The following is a 27,500-nucleotide window of genomic DNA, read 5'->3' as shown; positions in this document are numbered from 1 at the left end:
CAATTACAGAGTATTTTATTCAGTTTATCTATTTATTTTGGCTTTGTATGTATACTATAATGTTTATACTAGGTGGTACTAGTTTATCCTGTAGTATCCATATTAATATCAGTATAAACTAGTTTGGCCTAGGTTAAACTAATTTATCCTATCGCGTTTAGAATAAACTAGTATGGCCTAGGCCAAACTAGTTTATCCTAACGCGTTCAGACAAACTAGTTTGTCCGGAAATCGGGTTTGGTCGGTAACATATACATAAATATGGGCTCCGCTCGGCGGAGCCGATTTTATCATCATATTCATCACAATGTAATATTAAATTTACTATGCATGATTATTTTAGTTCAAATACATCATTACTGGATTGGGAGAACCTGGAAGAAAGCTAAAAAATTTTTAATTCCAATTTATTTACAAAACATATCCAAAAATGCAAAAAATCACAACTGCAGGTACCCATTTACAATACCAATATAAAAATATATTGTCGTCATTTAGTTTACAAGGCAGAAATTATTTCCAAGTTAGTATTTATAAGATAGCTATTTCTTTGGAAACAAATCATGATTATAAAAACCACTTTATTTTTTTTTAAATCTAGAGAATGACTGCTTAACCCTTAACTACAGAGATCCGGTATTTTTTACCGGCGGGCATTCCCAAAATGTAGATTTCATAGTAACCTCACCACTTACAAGTTCATGTGTCTCTGTACCTCTCGGGTAGTTTATATAATAATGCTAGTCAAAGCGTGTAGTGTGTATTGTCAATATTTTCTTTTCTAGCACACATCAAAAATCTTAACCGGTAAAAATTACCGGATGTCTGTTTTAAGTAAGTATTTTTATATAAGTACTATATTTGTAAATCTGAAATGTTTATATTATTTTTTTGTGTTTTTAGGAAAAAGTAAAGAAATGGACTGTGGAAGTCATCCTGGACCTTCAATGAAGGTTAAATTTGACGATAAAAATTTTGAGGCCACTTTGCAAAAATGGAATTGCCATTTAATTATGTGATAATTTTACCCCTTGCAGATTTTTTCTCATGGATGTAAAAAATTTCGTAAATGCTTTTTTATGTTTCCTTTGTCATTCTATGTTACGTTTATTTCTTAAAAAAAAGTCTAAATTTTTGTCCATAGCATTTATGGCCGTTTGTTTCTACAGACCAAAAATGTCAACAAAATGCTCGTTTAACAGATAGTCCTGTCGCCAGGGGGGGGTACAACGGCCTCCTTTATTCAGATGGACTTACCCAAGTTTTTTTCATGTATTTTGACCCGTAGAATACGAATTTTTTGGGTAACAGTTGATCCGGATGTCGATAAGATTGTTATTGACCAAGAACTTGAGGAATTACATAATAGAGGTTTCTCACAAAACAAAACATTTTTTTGTATTTTTTGGGTCATTCTAAGTAAAAAATGTTCTAACAAGTTTTCCCGTAGGACGCTCAGTTTTCGAGATAAACGCGGTTGAACTTTCAACAAATCGAAAATCTGCAATTTTTAAACCCGAATAACTTTTGATTAAAAAATAAAATAGCAATTATGCTTAGCGCCTTTGAAAGGTCAAGTCAAATTATATCGGTTTTGATTATTTGCATTGCTAAAAATTTATTGTGTTATTGTTAAACAAAGCTACAAACACCTAGTGCGTGAGTGATGTTTTATATGATTTCTCATTTAAAATCTAACGAGTAGGTAGAATAGGTACTAGTGCAATCGAGGCTATTTCTACGTAGCATGCGTTAAAATGCATGTAAAGGCACAGGAAACACTATGTGTTTATAGCTTTGTTAAACAATAAAAAAATAAATTTTTAGCAATGCAAATAATTAAAACCGATATAATTTGACTTAAACTTTCAAATGCGGTAAGCAGACTGGCTATTTTATTTTTTAATCAAAAGTTATTCGGGTTCAAAAATTTCAATTTTTCGATTTTTTGAAAGTTCAACCGCGGTTATCTCGAAAACTAGCCATCCTACGAAAAAAATTGTAGAAACATGTTTTGCTTAGAATGACCCAAAAAATGTTTTGTTTTGCGAGAGATCGCGGTTATGTAATTCCTCAAGTTCTTGGTCAATAACAATCTTATCGACATCCGGATCAACTGTTACCCAAAAAATTCGTATTCTACGGGTCAAAATACATGAAAAAAACTTGGGTAAGTCCATCTGAATAAAGGAGGCCGTTGTACCCCCCTGGCGACAGGACTAAGATTATTCTTTAAAAATCCTGTATTATATTATTAAAATCACTCATTTTACCATTTTTCCCATATCTAGAGACTCCAGAAAAACACCTAATGCATATTTTTTTTGTTTTTTATTATTAACTTTATATTTTGACTCTATTTTATAATGACCGGTAAAAAATACCGGGGATCTGTAGTTACGTGGTAATATTGGGATGTCTGTAGTTAAGGGTTAAATAAAACCAATATAATAAGTAAAACAAAATAGTGGTAATAATAAACCATTGACACATATTTTATTAATCTTCCGTCTAGATATCAGAGATGAGACTATGATGACATAAATGATTTAAAAGAGTTATTTTGTAATTTTGGTTTACTCCCAAAAATATTTGATGTTATAACATTATAACGAAACAGTTTCAGAGGAATATTTTTGTTTTAAGATACATAATATATAAATGAGAAGTGAAATTGGGCACATAACAAATTTTGAATGTATTAAAATAACAGCTTAATTTAACTGAAAATACAGTGATGAGTGCGCTAAGAAAATAACGCAAAAGATGGAAAACATAATACATAGTGGAATAAAAAGATATGAAACTAGTACAGGTAGAAATTATCGATAGAAATGTATAAATTTACATTACATTACATAGTTTCCCACCTTTAGATGTATTGGAGCAGTATGATAACTAACATTGTGACAGGAGATTTAAAAAAATTAAAATTCTCATGTCTCGGACGTCTAAAGGTGGGAAACTATGTAATGTAATGTAAATTTATAGGTTCCTATCGATAATTTTACACCTCTACTAGTTTCATTTCTCTTTATTTCACAACGTATTATGTTTTCCATCTTTTGCGTTATTTTCTTAGCGCACTCATCACTGCATATAAACCCTTATATTATCATTTTAAAGTATATCAAAAAATTATTACTCCAATTTTGTTAAATAAACCTAATATGTATGAAAAAATTTGTACACAATGTACTGAAAACTACAAATATTTTGGTTTAATTATAATGTTTAAAAATGCAGTTTTATTGTTAATAAAGAATGTGAGATCAGAGTATTTTCTTATTTTTTAGTTCTAAACAGTTTTATAATAGTGCTTTAAAACTACACTTTGAATTATTAATTATCCATTGATATGTTCATATTAGCAAATAAAAGTAAATATAATGAATTTGCAGTGCAGTCCTATTTTGTACTAAGTATAAAATTTATTGATCTTCCGTACTCTCTTGTACATTATTTGCTTCTTCCATCTCATTAGTTTCTTCATTGCTAGGCTGTCTATTTTTAATCTGCTTTTTAGATTTGGAGTTTACATGTTCTAAAAATAATTATATGCATCAGCAACGATATTTAAACATACACATCAGCTAAAGAGAGAAAAACATCCATAATAAAAAATATTGTAAAATCAAAGTTGGAGAAACATTTCAAAGAATTAAACACATGGGAGGAATAAATGTAGTAAATGAATTTGATATTTTTATTGGGAGTACGTCACAATTTTACTTTAAAATAAATTTATTTTGATGTTGCAATTTCCATTTCAGAAATATTCTCAAAATACAAAACATTAGTAAATTAACAAATTTTGTTTTTTTTTACTTGGTAAAACGATTTTTCTAAGGATTTAATTTTATCTGACTCCTTCATATTGACAATTCATAGGTACATACAGAGTGAGTTTCATGTATGGAAACCCTCAATTATCTCGGAAACCGCTTACACGATTTTTTAAGATTATGGTGGGTGAGGGTTTTCTAATGCGGCCGATATTATGGTGGCAATTACATTGTTGTCAGATCTTCCGTTTTTCTGGAAATCTAATGAACTTTCTTATTTCAAATGGAGGAACACGTAATTTTTGCGTTTTGAAGTCCTTAAGAAATAGTGATTATTTTTCATGTTATAATCCCTATACCTATAAATGCCATAATTTCGGAGTTATTGCTACATTTATTTAAAAAAAATTTAACAAATAAAAATAATTTTTTTCGGCCCGGGTAGAGATTATTTTAGGTTCTTTGGATCATTAGAAACAAAAAAGGTCCTTTGTAATTTTTCTCTAAAAATAGTCGTTTTCGGGTTACGAACAATTTAAAACTGAAAAAAAAAAAACGAAAAATGACGATTTTTAAGGTTCAAAAACACAAGTAAAAAATATAATAATTATTGAAATTGCTAAGTACCTAAATTCAAGTTCAAATCTTCTATCAGCCTCCCATAAAAATTTTTGGCACGTTTTATTCTAAAACATTGTTTTTTAATTGTTAATGAAGCAGGGCGCTCGGGCTACATTAACAACTAAAAAACAATGTTTTAAATTAAAAACAACCCCAAATTACTTATCTTTAACTGATAAAATAAGATTTGAACTTAAATTTAGGCACTTCGTAGTTTCAAAAATAATATTTTTTATATGTGGTTTTGGACCTTGAAAATCGTCAGTTTTCGTTTTCTTCAGTTTTAAATTGTTTATAATTCGGAAACGATTAACTTTGGAGAAAAATTACAAAAGACCTTTTTTGTTCCCAATCATCCAAAGAACCTAAAATAATGTCTACCGGGCAGAAAAAATTGATTTTTATAATTTGTTTAAAATTATTTTTTAAAATAAATGTAGCAATAACTCCGAAATTATGGCATCTAGGCATAGGGGATATAACATGAAAAATAATCAGTATTTCCTGAGGACTTCAAAACGCAAAAAATATACAGGGTGTTCCATTTGAAATAAGAAAGTTCATTAGATTTCCAGAAAAAGGGAAGATCTGACAACAATGTAATTACTACTATAAAATCAGCTGCATTAGAAAACCCTTGGGTCGCCCATGTTCCCTCAACTGTCATCAATAAGACTAACTTCACACGTAATTTTGATACGAGAATTATAAAAAAATATGCATTGAAATCCAGATCCCGTAATTTTTTGAGCGTTATAAAGTGAGTACAAAGACATACATATTTCTTTTTTTTGTAATTACAGCTTCAATTTACCGTACACTTCTCGCAGACTCTGCCGATAAGGTAGAGTCGTGTTGAGGAAACCTGGCGTGCCCAAAACCCTTACTCACCAAAATCTATAAAAATCGTGCAAGCCGTTTCGAGATAATTGACTGTTTCCATACATAAAACTCACTCTGTATATTAAACATTTTGTCAATGTAAAAATATTGTCAATATTGTTGAGTTGCGTTCCTGGAGCAACATTATGGGATGCTAGTTCATTCAATTATATGAAATCAACTTTAAATTATGAATACCCCTCAGAAAAATCATAGCATGTGATTTATCTTTAAAAAGAAACCGCATGAAACAATGTTAGTACATACAATAATTCTCTTGTTAGTGATCCCATAGGAAATCATCATGAAGAAACCAGGAAAAACCTAATGATACTATATCGACATAGTAAGTATTTGGTATTTACTCTCAATATTAACACTTACCTCTGAATTTATATGTATGTTATTTCAAAAATGTAAGATTTTACTTAAATACCTACTTAACAACAACTCAGTGTACAAAGTTTTTTTTCTACGAGCGTGCAAAAATGTCTGCTTTCGCGCACGCATTTTAGTTTAGAAAGTTTTACTTTTCCGCACGCGTGTTACTTTTCCGCACGCGTTTTACTTTTCCGCACGCGTTTTACTTTTCCGCACGCGTGTTAATTTAGATATATTAATATGGCCTTAAAGTAATTATAATACGTGCAATAAACTAATATTTAGATATTATTTACTAATTTATTTCAAATATCTCTTATTGTGTTCATGTTTTAATGAAATTAACGCGAGAATTCGATGAAATAAAATAATTTTGACATAATTTCGAAAATCACATCAGTAGATAATAACAGTGGTTTTGAATCGTCGTCATGGAAACCAAGATCGTCGTCATGCTAACCAATTATGCTGAAACTTTGGTTTTTGACAACCTTGTCAAAGAATTAATTTGTGTATGTATTTTCATATTAATTAAATTAATTGATTAAGATTTGGTCATTTTTTAAAGACTCATAGAAAAAAATATTGTTCCTAACGCTTGCAGAAAGTCTCTTTTCCGCACTCGACTGCTTGCCGAACTCCCGCTTCGCGTCGTTCGGCAAACTGCAGTCGCGTGCGGAAAAGTATGACTTTCTGCACTTGTTAGGAAAATAACTATACTTACATACTTTACAAACAACTCCAGCAATTAACTGAATTTATTGTCGGGGAATATCAAACCAGTTTTTGACAAAGAAAGATTCATACACAAATGACCAGATATTCACATTAAAACAAATTCTAAACAAATCATGGAGATATGACATTGGCATTCACAACATATTCATACATTTCAAACAGACCTATGGCTCATTTAATAGGCACAAGTTATTTCAAATGTTGCATAGTTCTGACATCCCCAAAAATACATCTGACTAATCTCCGTTTCAAATATTAGAATCAGACTGATTATGGTTGTATATTGCAAGCGGGATTGCCATTCTGTGAATTATCATAAATAAATCCTCCTTTAATATTTCACAGCAGTTAACAGCGATAATCCTCTAAAAGTACCTGCATAATACTTAGTATCGTTCACGGTAACGATCCCGTACTTGTCCAGGATTACTTCGCATGCGCACTTTAAAAATCGCATGCGCACTTTAGTAATAGCGCACGAAGTAATCCTGGACAAGTACGGGATCGTTACCGCGAACGATACTACTATTCTACCCTTCACAGCCATTGCTGTTGAGAGCAGCCATTGTCAAGAAAATTCTCATTTAGTTTGTATTGGCCCTGATTGGTCCTATCCTCCGTACACTGACTCTAATGTCTGACATGAGGTATAGTAAAAGCAACAATGGACTTGTCAACGTTGTCAACAACAACTACTGTCAGTATACAAAAATAATGAGCTCAGAGCTCACTGAGAACTTTCCAAAGAATTAAAGCAAGGAGATAGGCAGGTGTTGATATTATGATGCAACCTGTCTCTCGAATGTGAAATAAGATAGTTGAATATAATAAGAGCTAATTTAACAAATAAATCAATACAGATTGCCGCCTGTGCTGACGACATCAGCATTATGTCTCGCAGAACGGAAGAGACAGCAGAAATATACTCACAATTAAAAATAGAGGCAAAAGAGACGACTAGAAATAAATATTCAAAAGACAAAAAAGCTAACATAGACAAGAACTAGGGTAAACAGGTGCATATTTAAATTAGGGGACGATATTGAAACTACAGAACGTTTCACATATCAGGGACTTGCAAGCACAGATGGAACAGTAGAACCATAAATTTAAAGATGAACAGTAAAGGGAAACAAAACTTATTTCTCACTCGCCCATGTGTTCCCGCTCCAAAAACACATACTGAATATTGAAAATCAGGGTCTACAATATTAATGCGAAATGGGTGATGACAGAAAACACAAAAAGCAAGCTGGCAGTCTTTGAAAGAAAAGTACTAATAAAGATATTTGAACCTACTAACGAAAACAGAGTAAGTACATACCAACTGTTCAAAGAGGCACAGATAACTCGTTAAACTTCAGAGATTTCCATGGGCTGGTTATGGAGTGAGAATGGAGGCCAAAAAATTGCAGAAAAGATCCCTATATTAGTGTGACCAACTCCAATTCAGGCGAATTCTGGACATGGCTAAAAAAATGCCGGCACTTTTCAATAAAAATCGGGCCATTTTTTAAATATAGAACTTTAATATCATCATTTTACTGATTATTTAACATTTCTATGATGACAATAATATTTTGATGGCATTAAGCCAGAAATTGGTTGTAATGATAATATATTTGCCAGTTTTTAAAATTTCGACTTCCAATCCGGAAATCGTTCTCAAAAATGAAAAAATTAGAAAATTATCCGATGTTGGATTTTTATGGAAATATACCCTTAGGTTAATATAAAAACGTAATTATTACAACCCACCAGCTTTTCTTTCCACCAATTCAACTTGACGTGAATTCTTAGAAGAATAAAGTATTCAAAATTTCACAATAGAATTTTACCAAAACGTTGAAAATTCGGATGGCCCGGAGGCCTTGTCTGGGATGCCGGGACACGACTTCGTAATTCGGGCCATGTCCCGGATTTTTCACGGAAATGCAGGGCGCATAACCAAAAGGAAAGCCATAGAAAGGTGGGAGGATGAAGTAGTACCAGATGCAGATAATTTGCCAAACATGAGACCATGCCCGTGTGAGGCATGGTCCACTCAGGTAGAATATCCCCACAGTTTCTCTTGGTTATCATAAATGACGACTAAAGGAAGAAACAGTCAAGACCGCCAATTCTTATAAGGAGAGCACAATGGGATAAGTTAGGGACTGCTATGAGGGGTGGGAGTTGGGCACTTACTATAGATCTCAAGTGTTTCCAGACACACTTTTTCTGTGGCAACCACTCCCAACTGTCACATTCAAAATACCCTCATCCCTAGAGCTCCTACCTTTAAAAATTACAATTTTAACTATTTATAATGGGAAATAAGCCACAATATTATTAAAAAATGATTTTTATTAACGTTTCGACACCCAAATCGGGTGCCGTTGTCAAAATACAAAATACTACTAAACAAAAATGTTGTTGCTTAGTAAAAAAATTCTTCTAATAATTTATTTAATTTGACTCATTTATATCGGCAATTCAGATACATATGATACATTTTAAAGTAGAAGACTTTAAAATGATATTGCCAATATTTATGATATAGATGCATCTCGGGACAGCCAATTTTAGGATTTAGGATCCTGGCTACAACAACTGAAAAAAAAACTAAAAGTGTGAATTTTGTCATAAAATTTGGTATGTGGGGTTGTAACAATATTTGGACCAACTTTTCCAAATAACTTTCCGATTTAAAAAAAAACTTTCCGATATTTCCAACGCAAAGCAAATCGAACTGCATATCGAAAATTCACCCTGTTTGTGGATTCGCAGTAGGCCGCGTTTAAAATTTAAAGTTCAATTAATTTTTTTTAAATTGTGAACCATCAACCTGTATTACTGTGCAAAATTTCAAATATGTATATATTTTGATAGCCGAAACATAGGGGTGTCTTCATATTAAATGCGACACACTGTATCTTATCAATTCGATAATTTATTGCAACTCATATTATAGTCGTATTTTTTATAGATTCAAAATATACAATCAAAATACTGACTAATTCACTAATTTTATCATAAAAACTTCAAATTGATTGCATTGAAGTATTGAACCAATTTATGCGCATTAATATAATTATAATGTAATAGAGGTTTATGTATTCGCGGTGTGCAAGTACTTGGAAAGGGAAACGAGAAACGACCGTGCGCGAGTCGCGTAGAAATATTGCAACTATCTTCTTCTTCTTCTCTTCATTTGAATGGCCTTAGCTGCCAGGGCTATCCGGCCAGGATCCGTGAATATAGACTTGAATATTCAAGAGCCGTACCTGAGGTACATCTGGGCTTAAGCTCATAGCTCCTGAATCTGAAATATTAAGAGATAAAAAAAAAACTTTGTAATTGTTTATAAGTTCCATAACTAAAGTTCTACTATTAATGGTCTAGTTCTAGTACTACCACGCAAAACCGCACTAAGCACAAAGCACATGCATTGCAAGCAAGCATAAAGTCATAAAGTTTTTAAGCAAGCTACACACGAGTCATTGTTGATGTTAAAAACTTTTGCACTGCGATTAATGTCTTTGAGTTTAAATTTTTAAACAACACATCAGTTAATGTCGGATCACCTTCTAGTTCCCTTCTAAGCAACTGGGACTCTCTTTGGAACCTAGTACATTCCAATAAAACATGTTGTAAAGTTCCTACACTGCCACATAAACACTGGTTTGAATTCACTACCTTCAATCTAAATAAATGTACAGGAACACTACAATGTCCACTTCTCATACGACACATTTGTGTGATTATACCTCTCCCCAGGTTGGGAAATTTTGTAAACCATGCCTTTTTATATGGAACTGTAACTTGTGAGCAATAAGTAATTCCTTTTGCCTGTCCTATTTGTTGGAATCGATTTTCCCAACCGATCCATAGGTTTTCTTTATATTTAATTTGAAAATCTTTAAAGGAGGCCTTTGGTTCTCCACTAATGGGCAGCTTTCTTCCAAGATTCGCAAGATGGTCAGCTCTATCATTCCCAATAATTCCAGTGTGACTTGGAATCCATGCAAATTTAATTTCTCTATGTTGTTCATCAAATTCACATAGTTTTTGTTTTAGTTGGAGAGTTTGTGAGTCTATTGCCGCCTTGTAGCTTGATCTTGTGATTTTTTCTAGAGCACTCTTAGAATCACTACAGATGAGGCACTTTGTAAAATTATTCTGTTGGATTAACTCTAATGCTTTTTTAATGGCAAATACTTCTGCTGAGCAAATTGAATTAGCGGAGGGTAATCTTGCTGTTAACTGTGTTCTCTCGTTAAGGTATATCCCAATACCTACATTACCTTGTTTATCTTTGGATCCATCTGTGAAAATAAGTTTATATTCCGACCAGTTATTGAGGTACCATTCCATAAACTTGGTTTGGTTATTTGCTTCTTTGCCCATATTGACAGTTTCATAAGCCATAGGAGAAATCTGAATATTAAGTGGAAAGGAGTGACAAGGAAATAAGGAGCTATGTGCTACCTCATGAATTTCATGTAAAGTATTCTGGAAAGCAGCCAGTATTGGTGGGAAATATTTTCTTCTCCAAAAACTAAAGTAACCCAGAAAGACATTGTGAAATTGCTCAATTGAGGCATATATTGGGTTGTCATAGGCTACTACTTTTAAAATGAATTTAGATGCTAGCCATATTCTTCTGAGATCTAACGGTGTTTCTCCACACTCTGACAAAATTATATGAACTGGAGAAGACCTCATAAATCCCCCCACCACTCTAAGAGCTCTATACTGAACCTTATCCAATTTTGCAAGTAGAGAACGTGCACAACCTCCCAGAAAAATGGATCCATAGTCAAGATGTGATCTAATGTATGCCTTATATAGAGTGAGTAAAGTTGCAGGATGTGCTCCCCACCAAGTTCGACACAAACAACGAATAATATTGACTCCACTGGAAGCCCTCAATGCCATCTTTTCAATTTGACTTCTCCAAGAAAGGGAACTATCTAGAATAACTCCCAAATGAGAAACTTCTTGTTTCCAATCTAAACGTGTGTTATTCACTGATATTAGTAAATTCGGAATATTATTCCTATTTCTATCAAAAAAAATTGCTTGACTCTTGCTAGATGACAGACACATTCCCATATCATGAAGTTTATTAGAAATACTTTCTACTGTACCATTCAATTTTTCCACAACATCCACCCAGCTGTTGCCGGAGCAATAGAGGGCAACATCGTCTGCATACTGAGTAATTAGAACATCCTCTGGCACACAAAATGAAATTATATTGATGACAATATTAAATAGTACTGGACTCAAAGGGGAACCCTGAGGAAGGCCCACATTGGTAGTTCTTGGTCCTAGCAGATTTAAGGAAATAGGATCACGAACAGACACCAAACGATTAGTCAATAAATGTTTAACCAATTCAATAAGTAACCATGGCAAATTGAGATCTCCCAAAGCGTCCAATAATTGGATGATTGACACTTTATCATATGCAGAAGAAATGTCTAACATAACAGCAGCTGCTGGTTTCCTTTTTGAGATATTCATTGAGATTTCATTGACCAGATGAATTATGTTTTCAGACACCCCTCTACCTTTACGAAAGCCAGTCTGGAAAGGCGATAGGATCATAAAATGTTCTACATACCAATCTAACCTTATTTTTATCATGTTCTCTAAAAGTTTACTAACACACGATGATAAAACGATTGGTCTCCAGCCCGAAAGACAATTTATATTTTTATTGGGTTTGGGAATTAAACACACTGTTTGTGATTTCCATTGAGTGGGAATATGCATTCCCTCCTTTAAACATAAATTGAAAAATTTTAACAGGAACTTGATTGCTGACTCTGGAAGATGTTGCAACATAGAAAATGTTATACCATCCTGGCCCGGCACAGTATCCTTTCGTTCAACCAAAACCAATGAAAGTTCGTTTAAAGTGAAGAGTTCACACTCGATAGTATTAGATTTCACTGGGTGAGACGCAATGTCCTCAAATACAGGTGGAGTCAATGAACAAAGCATTTCCTCCCCTAACGATGAATTACTAGGAGTTCTAACTGAGGCTTTAGTGAAAGCCTTATGGAAACTTCTCACTTTTCTCCACATTACTGATATTGGAGTATCAGGTGAAATTGTGGAACAAAACACAACAAATGATTTTTTCTTTTTGGATTTAAGTTCTTTTTTACAATGTGCCCTAATTTTTTTAAAATTAATGAAGTTTTCTAAAGAAGGTACCTGTTTGAACTTCTTGACTGCCTTCCTCTTTGATTTAATTAAAACTGAACACTCTTCATCCCACCAAGGTAATTGTGGTTTATGGAATCTAACACGCTTTTTCTTAGGGATGAACCTGTTTGCTGCGTCTAATATTAGGTTTTGAAAATCTGTGTAAGACTCATTAGGGATGTTGTTAATGTTAGACTCAATATATTGGTTGAATTGTTCCCAATTGGCTTTTTTCACATTAAAGATACTGCGATCTTGAAGAGGGTCATTTCCTTGGGGACTATTTCTATCCTGCCCGTAACACACTACAAAAGGAAAGTGATCACTTGCTCCTATCTCTGGAAAAACTTCCCAGAGGCAGTCCACAGCCAAACCTGGAGATGCTATAGCTACGTCAGGGACACTGTTTGAGTCAGGCGGTGAGATTCTTGTCGCCTCACCCGTATTGAGAAAACACAAGTTATCCTCCTCCAAAAGATCTGCAAGACGATTGCCGTTCGGATTGTTAGATGATGAACCCCATAAAGAATGTTGGCAATTCAAGTCACCTATGAAGAAAAACGGTTTATCACACATTTGAACCAATTCTCTAAAGATCTCCTTACGAAAACGAACATCTGGTGTCTTATACGATCCTATAATAAAAAAATTTTCAAATTTGATAATGATAGCCTGCCATTTTTCAGGCAAGTGAATATGTGAAATGTCTATCCTATCAGCTGCCAGAGACTGATGAATAAGTACAGCTATTCCACCCCATCCATCAATCCTATCATCCCTATAGCAGTAAAAATTGGGAATATGCAAGTGCTGTGAAAATTTCAGATGTGTTTCATTTAGAAGAATGATATTAACATCGTATTCGTTAAGAAACACCATTAGATCTTGCTTATTGTTAAAGAAACCATTAATATTCCAATGCAAAATATTAAATATCATAACTATATATATATATATATATATATATATATATATATATATATATATATATATATATATATATATATATATATATATATATATATATAATTTGTTACTATTATTTTTTTTTTATTTTTAATATAAAAAATAATATATTATATTATCTGTAAGAAATAAATGAAAATTCAGTCAACACTACTTTTACTAAAATTAGATGTATTATGTGACTCATCAAAACCTGCAAAATCCATATTATTATCAGAGGTTAAATCAACGTTTTTTGAAAATACACTATCCTGAGAATGTACACGATTGCTTGTTAATGAGAGTGCAAAACTTGGGCCTTGTGATCCCGTATACTTTTGTGAATCATTTAATTTGTTTAAAATCGGTAATCTAGGTAAATTTCTGCTTAGATCCTCATTTAATAGAGCTTTATGCGCCTCTTTGTCATAACTAATGTCTTTAAGAATTACTTTATTTTTCCTTTTAACTGGGACCACATGACTTTGACTCTGGAAATGGGGAGTGGAGGATGGGGATTTTTGAAGTGCTTGAGTAAATGCTCTGGGTGAGCTGGATAGTAAAGAAGGAAAATCCCTACTTCTCCTCTGAAACATTCTCGAATTCTCTGGCTTTTCCTTAATTGGGGGAAACAGCTTGGCAGCTTCAAAAAAGGTGAGATCTTGGAAGACCATTACTTCATTTATCTTTTTCTGTCTTTCGAATTCTTTGCAAATTTTATTTGTGGCAAGGTGATCAAGATCGCAGTATAGGCATTTTGGTACAGAAACTGTGCAGCTTTGTACTGTATGTTCATCGGAACATTTCGGGCATCTTGCTTTTCCCCTGCACTGTCTTTGTGAGTGCCCAAATCTTAGGCATTTGAAGCATTGCTGTACAGGAGGGATGTATGGATCTACTGTTACCAAGTTTGAATATATGATTATTTCTTTAGGGGGAGTTCTTACGTCAAAGAGTAGTTGTACAGTTCCTGTTGGAATGTATGTAACGGTCCCACTGCTATCTAAAACTCTTCTGTTAAGTCTTCTGGCCGATATAATTTTCACGTTTTTTTGTAATTTACTGTCGTTAACTATGTTTTCCATTGAAATATTTATACTTACATCTCTAATAATACCCCTTGATGTTAGCATTTTTTGAGGTATATAAGCAAGAAATCCTTTCTCAAGGATTTCTGTACTATTTAGTACCATATTTGCCTGTTTGGAGGTGTTAAAAATTACTCCAATTCTATTCATGCCTTTTCTACTAATTTCTTTAATTCCAGTCGTACCCATTGTATGAAATACTTTCCCAATATCCATAGGATGGATATTTCCTGCTTTTCCCTTGTCACTCTCTATCATAATAAGGAATGGGCCGAAGTCAGTGTCCTTGTATTCAACTTTTCTTCTACTAATATTTTCAATCCTAGATGATAAGTTATTAACTTCTGTTAACATGATCTGATCGTTTTGGAATTTATTTTTTAAAGCACAGAGTTCTTTTTCTATTAAATTAATGTTATTTTTATGTCTCGGGGCTAGCATGTGTATGGAATTTAAAAAATTTTGCGAGTTCAATGAAAGCAAAGCATAGATCCCGCCCCCTTTGTCAGGGGGGCCGGGAGAGTTAGTGTCCATCTCCTAAGCCAGCCTCTACTCTACTATACTACTGCTACTATGATTATATAAAGGCAAAACTTACAGAAAAGTCCTTAGTATTTCTAATTCACTACTAACGTATTATCCCGTTTTAACTTTTAAATTAACTACTAAATTAATGTTCAAACACTAACTAACTATATCTACAGTATAATTACTTAATTTATAACAATTTTAACGCGATGATTTAAGATTTTTCTAAAAAATCAACAAAATAAACAGTATCAATCGACCTGTCAAAGTTCTGCAACTATCTTAAATAATTCATATTGTCAATTGAAATTGTCAAATTGACGTATATTTCATACCTTCTGTCATTGACGCAGAAAAATTATATATTGCTCCACAATATTGATATGATATGCAATTATTTTATAAAGGTAAATTTAATTAATTGTATTTTGCTTGCAGTACTGCATTTTAATAACTAATTTTATTTACTACATACAATTGTTTACGTTTGCTAGACATAACCTGCATCTTATTTTTTCTTCTTTTTATTTTTTTGGACTATGGCCTTGACAATTATCCAGCAACCAGGACTAATATAATTGGCCAATATAATTAAAAGTGCGAATAAAAGTACAGAGCGTAGAAATAGAGGTCGCTTTGCCGAACTTGCACGGTCCCAATAGAAACCCTCAAGTATCTCGGAAACGGCTTGCACGATTTTTGTAGGTTTTTGGTGGGTAGGGGTTTTCTAATGCAGCCGATATTACAGTGATGATTACGTTGTTGTCAGATTTTCCGTTTTTCTGGAAATCTAATGAACATTCTTATTTCAAATGGAACACCCTGTATATTTTTTTGCTACATTTATATAAAAAAAACATTTATTAAACAAATTATAAAAATTAATTTTTTCGGCCCGTGTAGACATTATTTTACGTTCTTTGGATCACTGGAAACAAAAAAGATCTTTTGTAATTATTCTCTAAAGTTAATCGTTTTCGAGTTATAAACAATTTAAAATTGAAAAAAATCGAATAATTACAATTTTCAAGGTTCAAAAACACAAATAAAAAATATTATTTTTGAAACTGCGGTGTACCCAAATTCAAGCTAAACCCTTCTTCCAGGGGCTTGCTATAAAACTTTTTGGCACGTTTTATCCTAAAACATTGATTTTTAATAAATGTAAGTAAATCGGGCTGCTGCATTAACAACTAAAAAACAATATTTTAGAATGAAACAAGCTCAAATTACTTACTGGTAACTGATCAAATAAGGCTTTAGCTTGAATTTCTGTACTTCGCAGTTTCAAAAATAATATTTTTGATTTGTGTTTTTTAACCTTAAAAATTGTCATTATTCGATTTCTTTTCAGTTTTAAATTATTTATAACTCGAAAACGATTAACTTTAGAGAAAAATTATAAGAAAACTTTTTTGTTCCCAATGGTTCAAAGAATGTAAAATAATGTCTACCTGGGCCGAAAAAATTGATTTTTATAATTTGTTATAAAGTTTTTTAATTGTTCTGGCCAATTGGTTCAAACCAAGGTCATAAATCTAAACACACACACATAAATAAATGTAGCAATAACTCCGAAATTATGGCCTTTAGGTATAGGGATTATAACATGGAAAATAATCAGTATTTCTTAAGGACTTCAAAACGGAAAAAATATACAGGGTGTTCCATTTGAAATAAGAAAGTTAATTACATTTTCAGAAAAACGGAAGATCTGACAACAATGTAAGTATTACTATAATATCGGCCACATTAGAAAACCCCTACACACCACAATCTATAAAAATCGTTCAAGCCGTTTCCGAGATAATTGAGGGTTTCCATACATAAAACCCACTCTATATATTTTATTATATTATATTATTACCGAGATTATTACACATTAATTGGTTCAATACTTCAATGCAATCAATTTGAACTTTTTATGATCAAATTAGTGAATTAGTCAGTATTTTGAATGTATATTTTGAATATATAAAAAATACGACTATATTAGTTGCAATAAATTATCAAATTGATAAGATACAGAGTGTCGCATTTAAGATGAAGTTACCCCTATCTTTCGGCTATCAAAATATATACAGATTTGAAACTTTGTACAGTCATACAGGGTGATGGTTTACAATTTTTAAAATAGTGAACTGAACTTTAAATTTAAAACGCGGCCTACTGCGAATCCACAAACGTGAATTTTCGATATGCGATTCGATTTGCTTCGCGTTAGAGATATCGAAAAAAGTTATTCCAAATATTATTATAACGCCACATACCAAATTGTATGACAAAATTCACACTTTTAGTTTTTTTGAAGTTATACTTCTTTAGGCGCGATTGAGATTGAGGGTGAATTTATATTGATCTGCGCGCTTGCGCACACCGACAGTTTGGTATTAGTCTTTATACGGGCTCTGATTGGGTGTTAAAATGATCTGTCAATAATTGTTCAATATGGAGGTTATCAGTAAACAAAAATGTTGTATAATATATTAGTTTTTGTTGTTGTGAGGACAGAAATAAAATCAAATTTATAATTATAGTGACTTTTTAAATAGTTTTGAAAAGCCACAGGTACGTAATTCTAAATGTTTCAGTTGTATTCCAATAAAAAATTATCTTCATACCTATTTGGAAAATGTAAAAAAAAATAATGTACTTACCTAGTACTTGCTATCCTACACCCCTAGTAGGCAATGCTTTAATTTACATAATCTGATTACGAACAAACTTTCTACAAATTTTCATCTAATGTATCGTTTTCTTACTCTATATCGTCGCCTCAAAGCAACAGTAGGATATGTACATATCCTACTGTTGCACTAGTGCACTGTATATGCGTATATACCATACACATCGCATCGGTCCCTTATGACTTAACTGGTTGATCGGTGCACTAGTGCAACAGTAGGATATGTACATATCCTACTGTTGCTTTGAGGCGACGATATATTGTTGTATTTTAATTCGACAAAAATCAAACTAATAAAAATTCATATAAACAAAATGTCAAAAAGTTGTTCAGTTTGTGTATATTCCCACATGACGTATACGCGAAGGTGGCACAGTTTGAAATCGCTTCGACTCTCGTACGGCGGGATACACGGGAAGTAGGTTCAAGCCCAATGCAAGTTATATCATTTTTTTATTTTTTTTATAGATTTTATGATTGTAAGTATATTATTATATAATTTTTTTCAGAAAATACGTATTTAATTAAAATTTTTGGCAACAATTAATGTTCAGAAATCATTTGTAGCATTTTTCAATATGTTTATGTGTGTTTTATTCTTTTATTTTTTTTATTTTTGGTATTGTTTTAATAAAAATTTTTGGAAAGTAGTAGAGAAACTGTTTAAAGTATATTGATTTCGTTGAAATCATATAATAGAAGTATAACTTCTTACGTGCGTACAAAGTACACACATTCTTTTTTTTTCAGTTGTTATAGTCAGGATCCTAATTCCTAAAATTGGCTGTCCCGAGATGCATCTCGAGACAGCCAAAAACGGTTTTTTCGATTTTTTCGTTCTTTCCGCTCAGATATTAAAAATTTTGCCTCTGCCACTCAAAAGAACGGCAAAAAATACACAAAAAAATATTATTTCAAAGTTGGCCAAATAATATTATTATAACCTAAAATTTTTTTGAAAATTTCAAAAATTTTTCTTGGGCTCATTTTTTGTTAAAAAATCTGAAAAAAATCAGTTTGTTTTGTATTCAAAAGATACGTCTTGAATTTTTTCAGATTTTTTAAAGTAAAATGGCGCTCACAAAAAATAAAACCTAAAAATTATTCTTTTCTCGATTTAAGACGTTCTAGGACCTCTGGGAAGCTAAAAATTTGCATGAGGGCATAATTTTATATCCTTTATCGAAAACATAAGTAGCGAGGCTGATCGGCCCGGGGGCATTTTTGACCATCTTATCCCGCTATAGCCTTTGACCGGGACCACTTTTCCACAAGAAGTGTTGCGGGGTTCTTTATAAAAAGAGTCTTGTGAATACTTATCTATTACGGAAGGGTTGGAGACCTATAAAAAAATTAGTACATGATCTAACCAGATTAATGGTGGAGGTTCCCAATCCACATAAAGGCATAAAATAGGTAGTGACAAAACTGGAAAAAACCTCTCAATCAGTTCTCTCAACTCCCAAAACTCACAAGAAATCTAGTAATAGACTGGCTAAAGAAACATAGATACGAGCCAGTTAAAAAGATGATGATGGATGCGGATACCCAGACTGATCTATTGCATGTAGATCGGTCAGGAAAAATCACAAACATAGAACAAATCAAAACCTTTGACGACTGAGAAGCATTAGTGGATCACCAGTGGGAGGAAACAGTTTATACAAGTACAAAAGTAGTTATCAGGAACCCAATCAAAAGAGACAACAATACTACAAAAGTTGTCTTAGTTGAGCCAAAGAATGTGTCCATGACCAACATCCAAAGACTACAGGGTGAGGCAGATAAAGGGCCTATTAGAAATATCTCGAGAACTAAAAGTAAGAAAATCATGAAAATTGGAATACAGTGGTTTTGTGGTGTGAACTATTTAATGAAAATATTTTGGTCTCTTTGCTACTTCCGGTTATACCGGAAGTTGATTGTAACTTCATTTTTTTAAATGGGACACCCTGTATATTTTTACATTTTTGGAGTCTCATTGATTTCTTCTTTCTTAAAATATAAGGTTTTGTAATATTATACAGAGTAGGTTAAAATATAATTACATTCTCTTATTAATTTCGTAGCAACATTCGCACTCGCACCCTATAGGATTGTAGCAGTTTGACATAAACTATATTTATGTTCAAATGATTTTTAATATTGTCTACTATTGTTAGGAATTACTGGTATAGTTAAATTTTTCAATTTAGTATACAGGGTTGGTCGAAACTCGGAATGAGTATTTTCTGAGTTTTCTTAATTGGAACACCCTGTATTTTAATATTGCAACGAAATGTTATTTTATGGTACTTTTTAATTTCTTAAGCATTCCCTATACCTAACTGCTTTAATTTGTGAGCTATTGGTGATTCAAACCAAACATTAATTGCAACACAAAATATGTGAAATTGCATTAGGTTGGCCGTGAAAATATTCAATCCCAACTAATTTTTTCGAAATAAATACATATTAATCTAGACTGATACTTAAAATTGCCAATAATGGTTGAGCTATCAAAATAACATCGAAGTTAAGATTGTTGGTGCGATTAACAATTAAGCACACATTAAAGCAGTTAGGTATAGGTAATGCTTAAGAAGTAAAAAAGTACCATGAAATATCATTTCATTACAATACTAAAATATAGGGTGTTCCATTTAACAAAACTCAGAAAATACTCATTCTGAGTTTCGACCCACCCTGTATACTAAAATTAAAAATTTAGCTATACTAATAATTGTTAACAATAGTAGACTATATTAGAAATAATTTGAACATAAATAGAGTTTATTATGTCAAACTACTACAATCCTACAGGGTGTGAATATTGCTACGAAATTAATAAAAAAACATAATTATCTTTTAACCTACCCTATAATATTACAAAACCTAATATTTTAAGAAAGAAGAAATCGAGGAGAATCCAAAAATGTAAAAAGATACAGGGTGTCCCATTTAAAAAAACGAAGTTATATAAGCAACTTCGCATGTAACCGGAAGTACCAAATAGATGAAAATATTTTCATTAAATAGATCAGTCTTCAAAACCCCCTTATTCCAGTTTTCATAATTCAGTTGCCTTTAGTTCTCTAGATATTTCTAATAGGCCCTTTATCTGCCTCACTCTATATACATGGAAAGATCTTTACAACTGTCTGGTCTAGAGGAAACATACAAGGTCTTAGAGCAGTCAACTACAATAAGAAATAAGGAGAATCAGACTATACTAAATTTACATTCAAGATCCAGTAGAAATAAACAAACCAAGACACGTGAAATGCTACTAGGAGCACTCCCGGATCATAATTTACAATGTATAAACTTTGGAAATCATGATTTGGGATTTACAATGTATATACGATAACTCAAGTTTTCAAAAAGTTAAATACAAATAAACCTCTTATTATAACAGGGGATTTCAATGTGCACTTCAATGAAAGGGATATTGGAGCCCTGGATCTGTGCAATTTCTTTAGATCCTATAACCTTAAAAAATCAATAAAATTTAACACCCGTTATAATAGATGTCTTGATAACATATTTACAAATATTAATAGTACCATGTTGCAATCCGAAGCTGTTGATCTTTCACACACTTCAGACCACAAAGGCATATTGTTTAAATGTGAAGTGTCCCAAACTACTTCTAAATCTAGAATAAGCTACAGGCCCATTACAGAGATAGGACTGGCCTCTTTAAATAACAATCTTTGCTTACAAAATTTTGAATTTATTGATAATGAATGTATTGATGTGGACTCAAGGTTTAAAATGTTTATCGATATTTTAACGCAGGCAATAAATCTGTCTTTTCCTGAAAAATCTAGGCTTGTTGAGCAAGGTAAACAATGTAAAAAAATTCTTGGTTTAATGATGATTTGAAACTTATGAGGGAGAAACTACAATTTTTGACATCTTTAAATAAAAGTGACCCCGTTTTAGTGACAAAGAAAACACTCTCAGAATATAGGAAAAAATACAGACATGCTATACATAAGGCAAAGATTAAATCTAATGATGATTTTATATTAAACTCTAACAACCGTCAACAGGCTATGTGGTCCCTAATAAACTCAAGATGTAAGAATTTACCAATAAAAAATTCATCACTCAATGCAAATAGTTTTAATGATTTCTTCTGTGGTATTGCTGAAAATGTAATAAATACACTTAATCATACTGACCAATCATTCAATACATACCTTAGTTTTATACCACATGCTCCTTCATTCGCCTCTAATCATTGCTCCTTCAGATTTGAGCCAACAAATTTGGAGGAAGTTGTAAAAGCAATTGAAGAATTAAAAAATAGCCAGAGCAAGGACCCGGATGGAATGAACACAAAAATAATCAAGGCAATTAAACAGAACATTAGCTTACCTTTAACTAAACTAATAAACTACTCAATTTCATCCTGCATTTTTCCTTCAGTGTTTAAAACTGCGAAAGTCATACCTCTCTTTAAACGTAAAGGTTCGGCTGATGATCATAATAACTTTCGTCCAATTTCTCTTTTGCCAATTCTTTCCAAAGTGTTTGAGAGAATCCTAAAGAAGCAGATCAATGACTATTTTGAATCTAATCGGCTTTTTGCAGTGCAGCAATTTGGATTTAGAAAAAACAAAACAACAACACTTGCTATCGATCATTTTACAGGCAGTATTTTGGAAGGATTTGAAAACTTTCTTGATACCCTTGCCTCGTTCCTTGATCTTACTAAAGCTTTTGATTGTGTCACTCATAGTATTCTTCTTAAAAAATTACATGCCTATAATTTTCATCCTATGTCTATTCAATTGATTGAGTCTTATCTATCAGATAGATTTCAATATGTGTTTTTTAACCAGCTTAAATCTGATAAAAAACCTTTGATGTATGGAGTGCCTCAAGGGTCAGTTCTAGGTCCAATATTATTTCTCATTTATATAAATGACTTGGGATTTTCACAAGAGGGCCCGGTAAGCACAGTCCTATTTGCTGATGATACTACATGCTATCAAAGTTACCACCCTTCCCAAATCAGTGATATTGATCTTGAGACCACAGAGAGCAATTTGTTCCAATGGTTTTTGGCAAATCGTCTCTCTCTCAATAACTCAAAATCACAAACAGTGAACTTTACCCTAAGACATAACACCATTACACATCCCATTTTAACAGATTGTTCACAGGAAGCTAAATTTCTTGGTGTTTATCTTGATCAGGGACTCACTTGGGAACGGCACATACTGAAACTTTCCCAAAAGCTCTCAAGCCAACTCTTTTTATTTAGAAACCTATCTAAGGTTACCTCCCTTCAAACCCTTCTTACATCATATCACAGCAACTTTCACTCACGACTAGCGTTACCAGGTGTCCCGATTTGCGCGGGACGTCCCGATTTTCAGGGGTCTGGGACGCGTACCGATTTGTACCTGATCGGGACACTAAATGTCCCGATTTTCACCCACGAAAACCAATTTCAGGAGGACTTGCAGTGAATTTTATAAGTATGTTATAAAAACAAGGCACTTCTAAAAGCGGCAAAATCGAATAAAAATTATAATTTTAATAAAACATAAATAATTTACTTAATCTATGATTTTTTTTTGTAATTTCGTCTGATTATTATTATTATGTAGGATTAAATACAGATTATAGAAACATCTTGTAGTCCAGTAAATGAACGGTAAATATGGCGATACCGTGTATTTTCAGGATCAACTCCGAATTGCATGAAAATTTGGACGGTTTGTGCCGTTGGTTGCTTTTACTCGGGGAGTGACAGTCACCCCTAGTTGGGGGGTGAAACACTGCGCGTTTAAAATAACTCCGGAGATGGATAAATTGACTAATTCTAAGCAATTTTAGTTCTATAAAATTTTAACTTAGGTAATACTTTTCGAGTTATTTACGATTGAAAATGTTTATTTTTCGACAAAAAAATCACGTTTTTATACGATTTTCACAAATAACTCAAAAAGTAAGTATTTGATCGAAAAAATATTCTTAGCAAAAATGTACCATAATATAAAAAAAAATGAAAAACATTGTGAACTCGTAAAGTCTGTAGACCCTGCAAAAGCAGTAGCTCATGAAAAATACATTCTTATTCGTCAAATTCCAAATCAAATATTTCAACGTGAAATAACTAAGAAATGAAGCACTTTTCGGGAAAAACCAATTAAAACTTTTTTAATAAAGCTTTATTTTTATGTTTTAAAAAGTTTCTAGCATCAAAACTAAGCGAGCTAATGCTCAAAATCAAGTTGACTCCTTTCTTTTGGTAAAAAAATCGTGAAAATTTCCCCCTATTAGCACCCCAAATTAAATTAATCGTTACCGCTTTACAAACAATTTACTTTACTTATGTATTTTTTACATGACTGAAAGGGCCTGAACGAGTCACCAATCACGAGTGTATGCAAAATATGAACATGAACAGCCATATTTTAACCAATTTTTGTCTTACAGAAAAACAAAATAAATCTATCATATTTATAAAAGAAAAACCTACCTACTTTTTACTTCTTGAAATTTTTAGTATCCCTAATACTTTTTAAGTTATTTTGAAAAAATGGCATATTCCAATATTTTAGGAAAATTTTTTTTTACTATAAAACCAATTTTTTTCAAAACTAAGCACTCCCAACCGGTAAACCTTACAGATCGTATAAATAATACACATATAAAGTAAATGGTAAAGCGGTAACAATGAATTTATTTTTACGGTACTAAATAGGGGGAGATTTTCACGATTTGTTTTTACCAAAAAAAGGGGCCAACTTTATTTTGTGCGTAACTCGCTTAGTTTTAATGCTAGAGACTTTTATATAAAACAAAATTAAAGATTTTTTTAAACACTTAAAATGTTAATAGGTTTTGCCCGAAAATTGCTTAATTTTTTGGTTATTTCAAATTGAAAAATTCGATTCGGAATTTGACGAATAAGAACGTATTTTTGATGAGCTACAACTTTGCTTTTACTGGTTTTATAGACTTTCTGAACATACAATTTTTTTGCTTTTTTAAAAGCTACATTTTTACTAAGAATATTTTTTTCAATAAAATTACTCTAAAAGTATTGACTTAGTTTAAAAATTATATAGAACAAAAGTTTTTTAGAGTTAGTCAGTTAATCCATTTTGGGACTTACTTTAAACGCGCGTTTTTTTACCCCCGAGAAGGGGTAACTGTAACTGTCACCCCCCAAGTAAAAGCAACCAACGGTACAAGTTCAACTTTGAAGTAGGTAAGTAGAACCTAAAACCAGATTTTCATGCAATTCGGAGTTGACTCTGAAAATTACACTCCAAAACGGTCATTTACTGGGCTATTGTTGTTTATTTGTCCCGATCTACAACCCTAAATCCCAATTTGTTTTTGGTTACGTACCGATTAAAAACAAATCGGACCTGGCAACACTACTCACGACTAACTTACGCAATCCTTTCCTGGGGACACTCTTGCCATATAGATAAGGTGTTTGGTCAGCAGAGAAAGTGTATTCGCATAATCACAGGTCAGGGTTATCGGGACGATTGTAGGCAGTCTTTCAGAAACCTGAGGATTCTCACACTACCTTCTGTGTACATTATGCAGTGCCTGTTGTATGTTCATCAAAATGTAGATTTGTATAAAACACAACAGCATACTTATCAGACTAGAAATCATGATGCCCTTGTACCAGACTTCAGTCGACTTGAGAGGACCAGAAATGGAACCAGATACCTAGCATTGAAATTTTATAACTGTATACCAATATCTATTAAAAGTCTTGATTTTAACCAATTTAAGAGACAAATTAAAAATTATCTTCTGATGGGTGCTTTCTACTCATTTGAGGAGTACTTCAGATCTAATTTTGTTTTGTCCTGTAATTTAATTAGTGTTTAGTTTTTAAATTTTAGTAATAGGTTTTTTTACTGAAGTACTGTCAACTTTTAATGTAATTTTAGACAATTTTAATTATTGCTGACCTGTAAAAGTACATTAGTACATTATTACCAATAAATACTCTACTCTACTCTATACATTGTAAATTATGATTCGGGAGTGCTCCTAGTAGCATTTAACGTGTCTTGGTTTGTTTATTTCTACTGCATCTTGATTGTAAATGTACTATAGTTAGATAAGTTTTTAGTTATTTCCTTTTAACAAATATTTTTTCTAAGCTATAAAAATAAGATATTTATACTATCTAAAATAAAAAGTATATTAGAAAATCATTAAAGCAAATAGTTTGTTTTTGCTCTTCTGTAAAATTTTAATATTTTGAGTTGCTACTGTTTAGAACTGCATGTGCGATATACAGTATGGTGCAAATGTCTGTCAAAATAGGTTGAAATAGGTCGATTTTTATTTTTAAATTACGATATTTTGGCATATATTTCATACGAGTGACGTCATCCTTATGGAGGTGATGACATAATCGATGAGTTTTTTAAATGAGAGTAGGGGTCGTGTGATAGCTCACTTGAAAGGGTATTCAATTCTGTATTCAGTAATATAAATATTAACATAGTTATTTATACACAGTGACCAAAAAAATTTTTAAATTAAATTAATTAACGAAAAAAGAAGAATGTATGTAATTTATTTAATTCAAAATACATTTTACTGCTGCCAGAAAACAGAAAAAAATGTTTACTTTACAAATAAGCATTGCTTTTGGCTTAAATTAAATGTTCATACTTCCAGAGGCAGGTGGTTGGCGGGAGCTTGTTTGAACATTGAATTTAAGCGAAAAACAATTCTTATTTGTCAAATAAACATTGTTTTCTGTTTTCTGACAATAGTAAAATGTATTTTGAATTAAATAACTTACATTCTTCTTTTTTTGTCAATTAATTTAATTTAAAAGAAAATTTTTGGGACATTGTGTATAATCAATTATGTTAATACTTATATTACTGAATACAGAATTGAATGCCCTTTCAAATAAGTTATCACACGACCCTTTGCCTCATTTAAAATTATCAATTACATTGTCAGGTCCATATGGATGACGTCACTGGTATGAAATATATGTAAAAATATCGTAATTTAAAAATAAAAATCGACCTATTTCGGGATTTTCCTTAAAGTCACCCCTTTACGAAATATCGAATTTATTCCAGACATTTTCACCATACTGTATAGAACTTAGGGATCCTACAAATATCACTGATAATATTTGTTATTATCACTGATATATATAGGCTATTTAGTCCAATTAATATTATATGTATACCTTTTAAAACTTCTTCTAGTGGCTCTATAAAATTTTCAAAATCCAATTCTTCTAAAGCTTTTAAAACATCATTTGCAATTAACATTTTTCTGTTATTGTTTTGAGCTTCATTGGATGCTTGAGAAGTAACATAAAGAACAAACACTGAGGCAGCTCTCGACAAAGCAGACCTTGCATCCTTTCCTATATAAACAGAATCGGGAAGTACCTCCTTAATAATTTTTTGTACTGTATTATTCGGTAAATTTAAATCTTCCAGTCTTTCCGCCATTATTATAAATCCTAGATTTTCATGCTTTAAATGATTTTTAGCGTAAAAATAGTTTAGTTATATACTTATGTTACTATCTTGCACCAAAAAAACAACAGTTTTTAAACAATTTTTTAAATGTGAACTGTTTTTAAATTACATCTCTTCTTCTCTGAGTATTTAGTTCAAAATATATGTC

General features: G+C 32.1%; 1 protein-coding gene across 1 annotated transcript; it reads right to left on the bottom strand.

Moving 5' to 3' along the window:
• Positions 1-391: 391 nt before the first annotated feature.
• On the bottom strand, positions 392-27,482 carry LOC114330706 (DNA polymerase epsilon subunit 3). The gene is made up of 2 exons (XM_028280122.2): positions 27,052-27,482; positions 392-3,544 (listed from the first exon to the last, which is right to left on the bottom strand). The coding sequence occupies exons 1-2, from the start codon at positions 27,320-27,322 to the stop codon at positions 3,432-3,434; spliced, it is 384 nt and encodes a 127-aa protein (XP_028135923.2). The 5' UTR covers positions 27,323-27,482; the 3' UTR covers positions 392-3,431.
• Between the last annotated feature and the right edge of the window lie 18 nt (positions 27,483-27,500).

The sequence above is a fragment of the Diabrotica virgifera genome, chromosome 2 (genome assembly GCF_917563875.1).
Source record: "Diabrotica virgifera virgifera chromosome 2, PGI_DIABVI_V3a".
In the NCBI taxonomy this organism is placed as follows: Eukaryota; Metazoa; Arthropoda; class Insecta; order Coleoptera; family Chrysomelidae; genus Diabrotica; species Diabrotica virgifera.
The sequence above is the reverse complement of the archived record's forward strand: the minus strand, read 5'-3'. Positions and strand labels throughout refer to the sequence as shown.

Bases quoted from the DNA above. Each gene is read 5' to 3' on its own strand.
- LOC114330706 (XM_028280122.2), bottom strand. From the start codon at position 27,322: ATGGCGGAAAGACTGGAAGATTTAAATTTACCGAATAATACAGTACAA. The intron at 3,545-27,051 runs GTATACATATAA...AATTATTTTTAG, and splicing joins ACTAGAAGAAGTTTTAAAAG to AACATGTAAACTCCAAATCT.